The sequence below is a fragment of the Quercus suber genome, unplaced genomic scaffold (genome assembly GCF_002906115.3).
Source record: "Quercus suber isolate HL8 unplaced genomic scaffold, Cork oak 2.0 scaffold_216, whole genome shotgun sequence".
Classification (NCBI taxonomy): Eukaryota; Viridiplantae; Streptophyta; class Magnoliopsida; order Fagales; family Fagaceae; genus Quercus; species Quercus suber.
In genome coordinates, this window is record NW_027069674.1 from 662,069 (window position 1) to 676,845 (window position 14,777).

Genomic DNA, 14,777 nt, shown 5'->3' on the forward strand with positions numbered 1-14,777 from the left:
AAATAAAATAAAAAGCCCCACTTAAAATTTTGACCTTTAAACCCCAAAATTGGTTGAGCCCACCCTGTTGACCTTAAAAGAAACAACAAACGAAAGCTAGCTACCTTTTGACACGAAATTGAAACAAAAACTAAAGCAAAACTCTTTGCTTTTAATAGCAAAATATTGTGCCCGTTCGATGATAAATGAATTAGTTAAAATATGGTTGGAGTAAAAAGTTAAAATTTCCCTCTATAATTGACCAAATTAATTAGTGTTTAATTGGGACTCATTCATCAACCTAAGATGGATCATGGATCTAACATACAAAGGAGAAGGTAATTTGAACGCGTTAATTCTTATCTTCCATTCAGACTGCCTTTGACTTTAGCTGTTGTATATGAACCTCAAAATATATATCATCCCCTCTCTAAATCCAAAACAACAAAAAGAAAAAGAAAAAAAGAAAAAAGAAAAAGAAAAAAGAGAGAGAGTCTAAGAGAAAGAAGAGCTCAGAAACAATAAAGAAACTCAACAGAAGGTTAAGAAAAATGGAGACGAAACACTTGGAGATAACTATGAACTCTGCAAGGGGTCTCAAAAAAGTGATTCATCTTCATGCTATGGACGTGTATGCTGTGGTCACACTGTCCAGCAACCCCCAAACTGAGCAAAGAACTCCTGTGGACAAGGGTTGTGGCTCAAACCCCATATGGAACCACACCATGAAGTTCACTTTTGATGAAGCCGTGGCAAAGATGAATTACCTTTTTCTCAACATCAAGCTCATGCACCATGGCCACATCCGTGGAGACAAGGAGATTGGAGAGGTCTTGGTCCCTGTGAAAGAGCTTTTAGACAAAGCTGAAGAAGGCAACTTTGTTAAGTATTTGACATACCAAGTTAAAGAACCCTCTGGCAAGCCAAAAGGGGAAATAAACTTGTCCTATAAGTTTGAGGATGAAACACCAATAGTTACTGCCTATCCTCCTCCACATGTAGGAACGAGTAGTAGCTCAGCTTACACACCAACAAGATTGAATATCCCACAAACTTATAACCATCCTCAAATTGGTACTTCACAATCTACAATGGGATATCCTATTCATGGCGGGTGTCCACCGCCGCCGCTACCGGAGGGATATCCCACACCACCACCAGGGTTGGGATATCATCATCATGGGCAGCCACAGGTGGTGCAGCCACAGCAGCCAGCTGGGAATAATAATGTTGGGTTAGACTTGGGCATGGCAGTGGTGGGAGGAATGCTTGGTGGAATTTTGATGGGAGCGTTGGTATCTGAATCTGATGATGGAGCTTCTAATGATGCAGATAATACCAGCTAGGATTACTAGGATATACTGGTGGTTTTGATTCTTTGATTCTTTTTGGTCTAATTATTATTCTTAGTTTTCTTATCCAATTGTATTTCCCCACAATTGTCACATCTTTGTCTAGAGGTACGTGTTCTTGGAAGATTTGATTAGATGCAACTTCTCAATGTAATGACTCATCATTTTTTGAATGGAATTTTTATGATTATCGTTCTTTGTTGTGATTCACACCATATTTTTGGAAAGGTTTTTCAGATTAACGAAATGTCAAAAATGGTGGGAAAGAGTATTCATTTTTGAGAAAGCATAACCCATTTCCCAATCCAAACCAAGCTTATACGTATCTTGAAAAAAACAAATATCTTCCCACCCACCAGTCCACCCTCTCCGTTGACAAAACTACGACAGGTGCATTATTGCCTAGCTAATTATTTCTTATGAGTTTTTGTTGGTTTTAATGAAAATATTTTTAGTGTGACCAAAAGCCCTTTTTTCTTTTTTCTTTTTTCTTTTTTTAAGATCTCAAAAGTATTTTCTATCAAGAACATTTCTTCATGGATAAAATGCTTTATATCCAAAAAATTGAGGCCTTTTGATTGTTAATCTTTGTGTCTCTTTGCAAGAAAAGTAAAAGAGCAGGTAAATAAAATATTTTTCGGTGGTTGATATTTTTGCCAAAAGTTAATTAATATATCAATGACCAATTATCTTTTTTTTTTTTTTGGATGGGAACCAATTATAGAGAGAGAGAGAGAGAGAGAGCTTGGGCCTCCACCGCATGCCGCTCCAGCACTTCACCACCGCGACAGCATCTCCACCGCCGCTCCAGCCACCGCTCGTCGTCCTCCCCACCGATCGGCTTGGGTCAGATCGGCTTTTTTTTTTTTTTTTTTTTTTTTTCATATATGCTTGTTCTGATTCAATTTTATTTTAAGAATTGGATTTTGTTTTGTTTTTTGTGTTTGGATTAATTGTTTTGCTCATGAACAGGTCTCTCTGTTTCCCCTTTCTTTTTTTTTTCTTTTTTTTTTTTTTTCGTTTGTTTATGAGAAAAAAAAGAAGCAACGGCTTGGGTTGTGGGCAATGCTTCTTGGGTTGTGGGCGGGAGAAGCGGAGAAGAACGGAGAGAAAAAAAGCAACAAAGTGAATGAGAGAATGAGAGAAAAAAAGAAGAAGAAAGCAACGGAGAGAATGAGAAAGAAAAAGAAATCTGGAGGAGAGAGAAAGAATAATATAAAAAGGAGTGGGTATAATATTTTATTCAAGATATTGAATGGCTAATGAACAGTAGCGCATCAGATTTGTTGGGCTACTGTTCAAAAGCCAAAAAAAAAACTGGGTATGCCTAATCCGCTGGAGCTTGTTTTTTTGCTCACATTTTCTATTATGGCTAATATTTGGGAGATGCCTCTACTGTTGGAAATGCTCTAAGACTCACAACAAAGCAACAATAGGCAGCCAAAACCTGTGATTCAAACAAGCATTAAGTTCAAATCGAAGTCTTTCCTTCATCATGTGAATCAAGCTCACACAAGGAGAGACAACTAGCCAAGGAAAGAGATGAGAAGCAGTGGGTTGGAAGGCAACTTGAAAATTCATTCCAGTTTAAATATAACTTGATGTAATGTAAGTCAAAAGTCTTATAATTCAATATTACAATAATATTATCTAATTTTCCTATAAGAATAATTTGAATTTGCTTCCTTTTATTTGTTGAAATCATTGTATTTTGGAATACAAACGCTCAAGCAACTCAAAGCGCTAGTTGTAAGGGATAAAATATATCTTAAAGAGATATTGTCAAGCATTAGCCTTAATCATAATTTGTATCATTAATTTTTAAAGCATATGAATTGTGAATAATTATATATAGTTTCTATTTTTGTTATATTGTGTGGAGAATAGAGATTTTATTATTATTCTTGTTTATAGCATATGTTGGTGTTTATTATAATTGGATCTATTTGTGTCTTTGTTTACATATCAAAAAAATAAATTATTTTAAGCAATAGTATTTTTTATGAATAAAAAAGGTAGGAGGGGGCCAGAGTGACTTTTCTACTTGGGCTTTACCATAGTAGAATTATATCTGCAGAATTCAGACCTACAAGCAAAAAAACTGGTGAATTACAGCTATTATCCCAATCACGCGATTACACTAGAAGGCTTTAAATAAAGTCAGATGTCCTTGAATAAAAGTCGACAAAAGTTTCACATGCAAGTAGTCAACTTGATCGTACGCATTTTTTTTTTTTTTTTGATCGTACGCATTGATGATTATAATAACGAGTAGGTTGATGTCAACCAATAGGCAAGTTGTGCCTTGTTACTTGTGGCATTTAACAGAAAAGATAATTGGTTCCCATCCAAAAAAAAAANTTGATTTAATTGTTACTTGGCGTTAATCTCAATATCAACGTAGAACAAAACATATTTGCAACCTACACTGAAGTAGCATGAATCATCGATATGGACAAGGTCCTCTTTATCGAGAAAGTGATCAACCCATGGCCCATAAAGAAAATTGGCCCAAGATGGATCTTTAAAAAGCACATAAATAATTGGGCAAAGCCCACGATTGCCCAAGCTAGCAGCCCGTGAGATTCAACCAAGGCCCACTATGCTAATTAAAAGAACAAAATTTCCAGCCTAAGACCCATTCAAATTGGCTCATTGCCCATGCAAATAAAGCTTAAATTCGGTCCAAGTTGGGTCTTCAAAGCAACACATGAACCATGAAACAATGCCCAGAACCCTTGAGCTTGACCCTTGTGGTTGATCAAGTGGGCACCTGGCATTAATCTGAATTAAGCCCAAAAGGTCATGCTATTGTCAAATCAGCATGTGTGGGTACTTAAATAAGCCCAACAAAGATAGCCCCAAATCCATTAGCATAGTAGCCCACATGTTTGGGTTGTGCCAACACATAAAAAGCAAGAATGAGCCCCATGAAAATTCAATGTCAAAGCAGTAAGACCACTTGCTAAAATTGACTTGTCAAGAGCATCTCAGTAGACTAGTTAAATTTTTGTACTATTTGGCTAATAAATAGTGATATTTAGTTTTTGCCTACTCACTTTTTCAAATACACTTTCAACAGATTCTCTATCTCATTCTCTATCTCATTTAAATATTATTTCTTCATTCATTCTTTATTATCATTTATTATTCCTATATTTATTCCCAACAATTATATTTTTTAATGAAAAGTGTTATATTTACAATATTTTTCGCAATACTTTCACAACAAAATTTATGTGAAAATTTGTTACTTGTTCTAATTTGAACTCACTGCTGAATTTTTTTTTCTCACCAATATTAACTAATAACAATTTGTTACTTAAAATTTACTGTGAAAAAATTGTAAAAATATTATAGTAAAATTTCTTAATTAAGATTTTTTTTTATATTATTTTTCTACCTTTCCTTTCATTTTCATCCACGTTTTTTTCCTTTTTTCTTTTTCTTGTTTTTCTCCTCTACACAAGACACACAGACCCTTTCTTTTTATTTTCTTTTTCACCTCACAAAAACATTCCAGCTCTTCACATGAGAGAGAGAGAGAGAGAGAGAGAGAGAGAGAGAGAGAGAGAGAGAGAGAGAGAGAGAGAGAGCTTGGGCCTCCACCGCATGCCGCTCCAGCACTTCACCACCGCGACAGCATCTCCACCGCCGCTCCAGCCACCGCTCGTCGTCCTCCCCACCGATCGGCTTGGGTCAGATCGGCTTTTTTTTTTTTTTTTTTTTTTTTTCATATATGCTTGTTCTGATTCAATTTTATTTTAAGAATTGGATTTTGTTTTGTTTTTTGTGTTTGGATTAATTGTTTTGCTCATGAACAGGTCTCTCTGTTTCCCCTTTCTTTTTTTTTCTTTTTTTTTTTTTTTTCGTTTTGTTTATGAGAAAAAAAAGAAGCAACGGCTTGGGTTGTGGGCAATGCTTCTTGGGTTGTGGGCGGGGAAGAGCGGAGAAGAACGGAGAGAAAAAAAGCAACAAAGTGAATGAGAGAATGAGAGAAAAAAAAGAGAAGAAAGCAACGGAGAGAATGAGAAAGAAAAAGAAATCTGGAGGAGAGAGAAAGAATAATATAAAAAGGAGTGGGTATAATATTTTATTCAAGATATTGAATGGCTAATGAACAGTAGCGCATCAGATTTGTTGGGCTACTGTTCAAAAGCCAAAAAAAAAACTGGGTATGCCTAATCCGCTGGAGCTTGTTTTTTTGCTCACATTTTCTATTATGGCTAATATTTGGGAGATGCCTCTACTGTTGGAAATGCTCTAAGACTCACAACAAAGCAACAATAGGCAGCCAAAACCTGTGATTCAAACAAGCATTAAGTTCAAATCGAAGTCTTTCCTTCATCATGTGAATCAAGCTCACACAAGGAGAGACAACTAGCCAAGGAAAGAGATGAGAAGCAGTGGGTTGGAAGGCAACTTGAAAATTCATTCCAGTTTAAATATAACTTGATGTAATGTAAGTCAAAAGTCTTATAATTCAATATTACAATAATATTATCTAATTTTCCTATAAGAATAATTTGAATTTGCTTCCTTTTATTTGTTGAAATCATTGTATTTTGGAATACAAACGCTCAAGCAACTCAAAGCGCTAGTTGTAAGGGATAAAATATATCTTAAAGAGATATTGTCAAGCATTAGCCTTAATCATAATTTGTATCATTAATTTTTAAAGCATATGAATTGTGAATAATTATATATAGTTTCTATTTTTGTTATATTGTGTGGAGAATAGAGATTTTATTATTATTCTTGTTTATAGCATATGTTGGTGTTTATTATAATTGGATCTATTTGTGTCTTTGTTTACATATCAAAAAAATAAATTATTTTAAGCAATAGTATTTTTTATGAATAAAAAAGGTAGGAGGGGGCCAGAGTGACTTTTCTACTTGGGCTTTACCATAGTAGAATTATATCTGCAGAATTCAGACCTACAAGCAAAAAAACTGGTGAATTACAGCTATTATCCCAATCACGCGATTACACTAGAAGGCTTTAAATAAAGTCAGATGTCCTTGAATAAAAGTCGACAAAAGTTTCACATGCAAGTAGTCAACTTGATCGTACGCATTTTTTTTTTTTTTTTGATCGTACGCATTGATGATTATAATAACGAGTAGGTTGATGTCAACCAATAGGCAATGGTGCCTTGTTACTTGTGGCATTTAACAGAAAGATATGGAGGGAATAGTTTCTAAAAAAAAAAAAAAAATGGAGGGAATATCCTGACTATTTATGATGCGATTAAGAAACCAAAATTTTCTCTGTTTCAAAATGACGAAACTTAAACTAACATTGCCATAAATTTTAGCAGAAAAATAAAGATTGTAATATCATAATAATTAGAGATCAAATTATGAAAACTACAACTTACAGTGTTACTTATTTGCATTAATACCTCAAAAAGACACTACAAAAGTTACAAAATCATAGATTAATGAATTAAAAATAAATAACAAGAGGAATTAGTCTAGGATGTATGTTCTTGCTTGTAACACATGGAGCTCATTCCTCAATTTTCTAAGACAATTGCCATTGAATCTCCATTAGGCATTAACTTCTTGTGGGGCCAGAGAATTTGGCGACCCGGCCCATTTCATACTGAGCCCAAAGCCCACGCCAAAGAGGAAGGAATGTTCGAGGACGAACAAAGAAAACCCAAATTGCTGAGGAGCATCGCCGAGGACAATTTTGTCCTCGATCAACCAAGATCATATAAAAGAAGAGCAGCACGCCATTAAAGGCACCCTCCCAGAGCATTCCAAAAAGAAAGACGAGTGCAATGGGCCAGCCATGGGAGCATAGTGGAGGAGTAATTCGAGGAGAAACTGTTACCTCCGCATTAAATGCCCACAACTAATGTTTTGGCCGCATTGATGAGGAAATGACTCCTGAACAGTGCTACCTCGGTTATTGCAACTCACAGAATGCCAGAGAGGGTGTCTAATGGGATAGACACTCGAGTATAGACTTAGATGATCAACAAGTGAAAGACCAAGATCGTTTAAAGAGGACTGTATAATAGAAAAACCCACCATAGAGAGGGGGTGGAAAAAAGGGAGAGAAAGCACCAGGGCGATCTCAAGAACTCCTATATCCATTGTCATCTAACTTATACAAGAGCAAAACTCCTCGGATTGTGCCGAGGACAAACTTTCTTTAATAAACTTGGTTCACTTTTGTTTGATCAACATAAAAACCCATTTTAACTGTTATCCATGTACTTAAGCCTAACTCTTTGACCCACTCTCTACAAATTTATTGTACTGGGTTCACTAGGCCAACATCCCATTCACTTTTGGGCTTAGTCCGAAAATCGAGACCCTACAATTGGCACCGTCTGTGGGAAGAGCTTGTGTGATAGTGAGTGCAATGGGTAGTTAAGATAGGATCAGGCCCTCATCAGCCAGAGCCCTTGGGGAAAGCTATTATGGTGGCCAGTTTACTATGCGAGTAAGACACTACATAAGGCACACACAGTTGTTGTCCTAGCTTAACTTCTGCTCAGGTCTATACTTCGAAGTGCGGATTATATGGGGAGGATTGCTAAATGGGGGGCAATTCTAGGGGTTTCTGACATCAAGTACATGCCTCGTACGGCTGTACCTCTGTCCAGGGTTAGGTCCTCGCGAATCTGGTGGCCGAGTTCGATAGACCTCCATTAGAGGAAGTGGCAGCAACACAGAGCGATTCAAGGAGGCTCCGCGGTAGAGATAGTTCTGGAAAGTATATATTGATATCTTCTAATCTACTGAAGTGGTTAAACGAAACCTTAGCTATGACGGGTCCTCAGACCTCCTGCTTTGGGAGAATTAACACACACTGTCAATTATCTAATTGTTAGATAGAACCAAGATCTTGCATGGTCCTCGGACTCAAACCTATGGGGAAACTAATAACTTTTGACAATTATCTAAGTGTTAGACAGAACCAAAGTCTTGCATGGTCTTCGGACTCAAACCTATGGGAAAACTAACAACTTTTGACAATTATCTAAGTGTTAGATAGAACCAAAGTCTTGCATGGTCCTCAGACTTAAACCTATGGGGAAACTAACAACTTTTGACAATTATCTAAGTGTTAGACAGAACCAAGATCTTACATGGTCTTCGGACTCAAATTTAAGGGAAAACTAATAACTTTTGGCAATTATCTAAGTGTTAGACAGAACCAAGGTCTTGCATGGTCTTCGGACTCAAACCTTTGGGAAACTAATAACTTTTGGCAAGCACTTAAGGGTTGAATAAAACCTAAGGCATGCCTGAATCCTTGGACCAGACGTTTGGGAAAAACTGACGCCATGACGTCATTATAAATGCCGAACAGAGCCTTAATGCACGATGGTCCCCTTAGATGACTTACTTTAAATCCAACATCCTTTCATGGTTGCACAATTCGCAGTATAGAGCACATGGTTATGTTGATTATTCCTACATAGTTAGCTTTTTTGAAGTTAGCAGCCAGATGCTATTGTCGGTTTTGTTAAGGTCAGGGTGACAACTTTTTGTTACCGTCAACAGCATCAATTCTAAGTCCCATTGGAGGGAAAAATAATAACACACATATTAAATAATTACTGCAGAGAAAGGAAAAATTCATAAAGTAAAAAGTACAGCCATTTTTATTAAATAAAGAAAAGGTACATCATACACCAAATGACTTGTTTTAAAGCTAACTATAAAAAGAGGTAGGCTTGTTTTAAAGCTAACTACAAAAAGAGAAAGCCTATGGGAATGGCAGATTCGCAATCTTGTTTCGGCAGCAATTGAGCCAGCATGGGTGGTACTGGCAATGAGAAAGAAGAAAAGGTGGAAGCGCTTAATGGACCCCCTTTTTTCCTAATTGCAAGATGTCTTGCCATCAAGGTGAGACCCAAACTCTGTCGCACCAAAAGTCTGATGCGATCTACGCCTGCTTCAATTCTTGGCTGAAGGAGGAGGTTCTTTTTTCTTGCTCGGTTGAAAAGTAGGAACATCTTTGGCCTCCGCTTCCTTCACCTCAACTGCGTCGTTCAGGATTTGGGCAGCATTTTTGGTTCTTGAAAGGGGCTTGGTTTCCTTGCCTTGCCTTTATCCAGGGCCATCTCATTCCCTAGGCCTTGATCACGATCTTGGCAAGGTCCTTGGAAATGCCTGAAGGGGTGAGAACTTGAAGTTCCTGCCGAACTCAAGGATTTGTAAATGTGAAAGAATGATTCCCCCAGAGTGTCTTATATAGAAGGCGAAGTCTAGCAGAAATTAATTCGTACGGAATTCAAAGAAAGAGTTACAAGCGAAATAACTCATTTCCAATTTTCGAAGAAATCCTCAACCGTTAGATCTGCGTCGTATACTGAAGCACCTCGTATACTGATGCGCCAGGAACGTGCCTTGGGCAGGTGAAAAGACTCTGGTGCTGATAGAAGACAAGACTTAACGAGCCATGACAAAGACCCGAGGACATCAAAATCCTCCTCTCCGTCCAAGGAACCAGACAGTAAGATTTTGAGGGGCTATTGTGGGGCCAGAGAATTTGGCAACCCCGGCCCATTTCATACTAAGCTCAAGGCCTACGCTAAGGAGGAAGGAATGTCCAAGAACGAACAAAGAAAGCCTAAATTTCCGAGGAGTATCATCGAGGACAATCTTGTCCTCGGTCAACCAAGATCATATAAGGGAAGAGCGGCACGCCATCAAAGGCAGCCTCCCAGAGCATTCCAAAAAGAAAGACGAGTGCAATGGGCTAGCCATGAGAGCATAGTGGAGGAGCAATTTGAGGAGAAACTGTTACCTCTGCATTAAATGCCCACAACTAACTTTCTGGCCGCATTGATGAGGAAATGACTCCTGAACAGTGCTACCTTGATTATTGCAACTCACAGAACACCAGAGAGAGTGTCTGATGGGATATGCACTCAAATGTAAGTTTAGATGATCAACAAGTGGAAGGCCAAGATCGTTTAAAGAGTATTATAAAATAGGAAAAACCCACCATAGAGAGGGGTTGGAAAAGAGGGAGAGAAAGCACCAGGGCGATCTCAAGAACTCCTGTAACTATTGTCACCCAACTTATACAAGAGCAGAGCTTCTTGGATTGTGCCGAGGACAAAATTTCTTTGATAAACTTCGTTCACTTTTGTTTGATCAACATAAAAATCCATTTTAACTGTTATCCATGTACTTAAGCCTAGCTCTTTGACCCACTCTCTACAAATTTATTGTATCGGGTTCATTGGGCCAAGATCTCATTCACTTTTAGGCTTAGTCCAAAAATCGAGACCCTACACTTCTTTTACGAAATTTAGTAACCATGGTGATGAGTACATCCTAATCCTTATATTTTAAATAGAAAGCAGTCAACTCATTTTCACGTTTTAAACATGCTGTGACACAATATGATGATAAGGGTGGCAAAATCTGATACGACCCGTGAACTCTATATGACTAACCTGTTTATAAACAAGTCATGGGTTGAAGTTAAATGGAATCGGGTTATATTTAGGTTGACACGGCTAACTCGTTATCGAGGGCGGTTTTTGTGCGTAGTCATATGTCTTTGGAGGTGTGACTTTGCTAGGCCCGGATTTGTTTTGGGGAGTTCAACTCGGAACTTGACATTGGGCCGCATAAACTAATGGCTTCCGGAGTATTTTTAAGCCTACAAAATAGATAAAACCCAAAGTCTTAGAATCATGATAATTGTTGAAATAAATAAATAATATGCTTAGCATGATAGCTTTGATTAAATGGTGAGTTGAAACGTTATTATTATGTATATTAAGTGATGTCCGATATAATCAATTAGTTGTCAAATGTCCAACAATAGGATGAGTCCAATAGTCCATGTCTAGTTGCAGTTCATAGTTCATGTTCAACATAATAAGGTATGTCTAGCAATGGTCCGTTTCCAAATAATATATGTCTAATGATGGTTCATTTTCAAAAAATATGTGTCCAAGGGTGGTTCATGTCCAAATAATATATGTGCAACGGTGATAGATTGATTTATTAATATGTATGTTCATTAGTGAAGTATTAGTGAGATCATGTTCATTAAATAGTGAGATGATATTAAAATAATTTGCATCCAGCAGTAAAATGATAATGAATTAAATATATTTGATAATATAAATTTTAAGATAAAATATAATGACTTATCTTCATATTTTGCAGCTCCAGCCGTAGCATCAATGGACTTAGTATTTCTTCAACCTTCCTATTTGCAGCTCCAGCCGTAGCATCAGTGGGCTTAACATTTCAGCAGCATGGTGAAGTGAATTCTTTCATGGTGACTTCATGTTTGAAAGGGAAAAATGTGTGCAAATGGAGGGAGAGAGAGCATGCCCAGTTGTGTGCATCGGTTGGTTAAGTTTGTCCCCTTAATCATGCACTTAAATGATTTTTCTCATGTAATGACCTTTTAGTTTTTAGTCAAACATGAGTAAGGTCGTGCCTTTCATAAGAATAGCTTTAAGTATTAGCAATGTATGTCTTCAATGAGAATGATTTTAATATGAAGTCTATATGCTTTTTAAGAGAAAGGCCTTAGTATTGATGTCCATATGCCTTCCATGAGAAAGGGCTTTTGTAATTTATTCTTAGAAGAGTATTTTGATATGTTTTGAGATGTGTAGAGATGGTGAGAAATATATGTATTGTGAGATATGGTGTTTGTAATATGTATAGGAATTATATGTAGATGCTTTGTTAGACATGGATATTGTATATGTATACTTTGTGAGATATGGAGTTTAAAGATATATGAGAAGTATGTATGGGTATTTTGTGAGGAATGTGTTTGTAAAATATATGGGAGTGTGAGATAGATAATATGAAGGTTGAATATAGTAAATACATGAGATTATTTGTGTTATGGGTTATGTTGTTTTCTAAGAATAGAGATTTTGTATGAGAAATAAAGAATGAGATGGAGATGTGTTTTTGGGCAGCAAAAATGATGAAGTTTCAGAATAATGGAGTGTGGGAAAGATGGGTAATGGATAATGGTGTATTATAGTATGTGTGTTGTGTTGTTATCTATGAAAAGAGATTTTGTAAGAGAAATGAGGGAGTATGAAAATGTGTATGTGACAGTAAAATGAGTGAGATTTCAGAATAAGGGGGTGAGAGAGGTATGGATCCTCTTTATATAGAGTCAAGCATGTAACTAGATCATAACTTAGTTGAAGGGAAAGATAGCAAATAAGGAAAAGTCCTTGACAAAGTAAGTGGTTTCATTAGAGGGATTTTTTTTAGCCAAAAGAAGAAAATTAGAGACTTAATGGTACTAGAGCTGCTGTTACAGTTGTCAATCATAGCTGTCACAGCTAGCTGATGACATCTTTTGCTTGGAGGACCATACTTGGCATTAAATTCATGATTTGGCTAAAGATGGTAAGATAATCTTTAAGGGATTCTTCCATTTTTGGTACCAGAGCTAGAGCTTCTGTAGAAGCTGCTTCTGCTTCTGTTAGAGTTGCTGTTGGTATTTTAGCTAAGTTTTCTCTTTTGGAAAATTATGTATTTAGTCAATATATAATTTTGGTAAGAAATAGACTAGTTGGTTGACATTTGATGAAGTTTTAGATATGTAATTATAGTCTTTTTGTATTTTAACCAAATCTTGGAGAGTAAGGAGAGCATTTAATACTAGATATGAGATATTAATATATATTTAGCCATGTGTTTGGAATTGATTTGGATGATAATAATATAATTTATATGAAATACTATAATTACATTTTAAAACTTATATGATGAACATTAATTTTTTATGTAAAGAGCATGGGGAGTTTTATCATTTTAAGCTTTATGAGAGACTTACCAAATGTTACTTATTGCACACTGACCCGTCAGAGTTCAGAGAATTGGGGAAGTCATGCCAAGCAATATGCTTTCCTTTATCAACTTTGAACCACTAGAACTTTACTGAACATACTTCTTGGCCCTCCAAACCACGACTCCCAAAATTCCTACAATGAGACTCATGAGCTTAGATCATGAGCCAAAAAATGAGATGATGTGCTATGAGCTTGAACCATGGGCTTTGACACATTTTGTGTGTAAATATAGGCTTTTTTGAGCTTTAGAAGAGATTTTCCCAATCCATGATAGTGGTGCAGGTCGCCAATGAAATGAAGTCATGTAGTGTGAAAAATTTGTCCTCAACACCTGTTTAATAAATGGGTCATGTTTGTATTCAACATACGAATTCGTTTGATCCGTTTAGTTTATAAAGTTATTAGTTATTTTGATATTACTACTTAACTTATGGTTGTTTTTATATGTTTATTGCTATATTTATATTTAATTTTAGATATATGGGAATTGATAAAAATTATATAGGTTAAGTATGACCTATTAATTAAATAAATTATTAAACAGGTCATTTGTATTGACCTTTATATGACTATTTAATTAAACAAGTTAAACGTATCGGGTTGGGTTAACCTGTTTAATAAACATATTGTGTTTGGGTTGAGGATTCCCGACACATTTACTAAATAGGTCGGGTTTGGGTCAACCTATATAACTGAATACTCTTGGCTCGACATGACACGAACTTGACCCGCGAACACGAATTCCCATCCCTAAAGCTGATGTTGTGTTCTCTCTCTAGTGCCACTTCTTTATTTGATTATAATACTAATACGGTAATACCATTATTATTAACTATAGTATGTGAAAAAAAAAAAATTAAAAAAAAGGAGAAAAGGGAGGTGAGGTATAACTTGCAAGACACTGCACATGAGCCAAATTAATCATGTGGGTCTTTTGATATCCTTATTGCAATTCAAAGTCCTAATTGTGTTAATCATCCATGAAATTCAATACTAAACATAATCCCCGTTCTTTTCTCCATCTTGGGCATCATTTCCCATAAGTTTTAATGTTCCTTATTAACAATGTTATTGTTGTTAAATTCTTCTCTCTCGTCTCTTCGTATTCGTTCCTTCTAACCGATCTATTGTGTCACAAATTACACGATTTGGTTTGTCAATGGCCACTTTATATAATGTCAAAAGAATTGTAACATAAAAATGCATCACGTACCTTCACACATCACTTGAATCCTCAAATGTGTACGCATTCACCTTCAAGCACTCTAATGTGCTAGCCACCAGCTAGACAAGTGAATGTAGACCAACCTCTACTCATTTCACATAACAAGATACTCTTAATTTCACTCAAAATGCAAAGTGTCCATTTCACGATAAGAAATTTTAGTTCTTGAATCTTACAATGTACAAGCTATCTTAACACTTTAAATTTTAAATGACATATTTCTGAATACACTTTTAAATTTAATAATATAATCTAAACCACAAAATGAAACAGTTTCAAATGGAAAATGATATTTTTTCTCATTTATTATTCCACACACTTATACGCTACTTGCCTCATGTGCCCTAACATTGTCTTCCTTCATGATCAACCAGTAGCAACATTATTCTTTACC

At 36.2% G+C, this 14,777-nt stretch overlaps 1 protein-coding gene across 1 annotated transcript; it reads left to right on the forward strand.

Annotated features, from left to right (window-relative positions):
* LOC112004787 (protein SRC2 homolog) lies at window positions 1-1,526 on the forward strand. The gene has a single exon (XM_024037016.2). The coding sequence runs from the start codon at window positions 531-533 to the stop codon at window positions 1,323-1,325; it is 795 nt and encodes a 264-aa protein (XP_023892784.1). The 5' UTR covers window positions 1-530; the 3' UTR covers window positions 1,326-1,526.
* The last annotated feature ends 13,251 nt before the right edge of the window (window positions 1,527-14,777 follow it).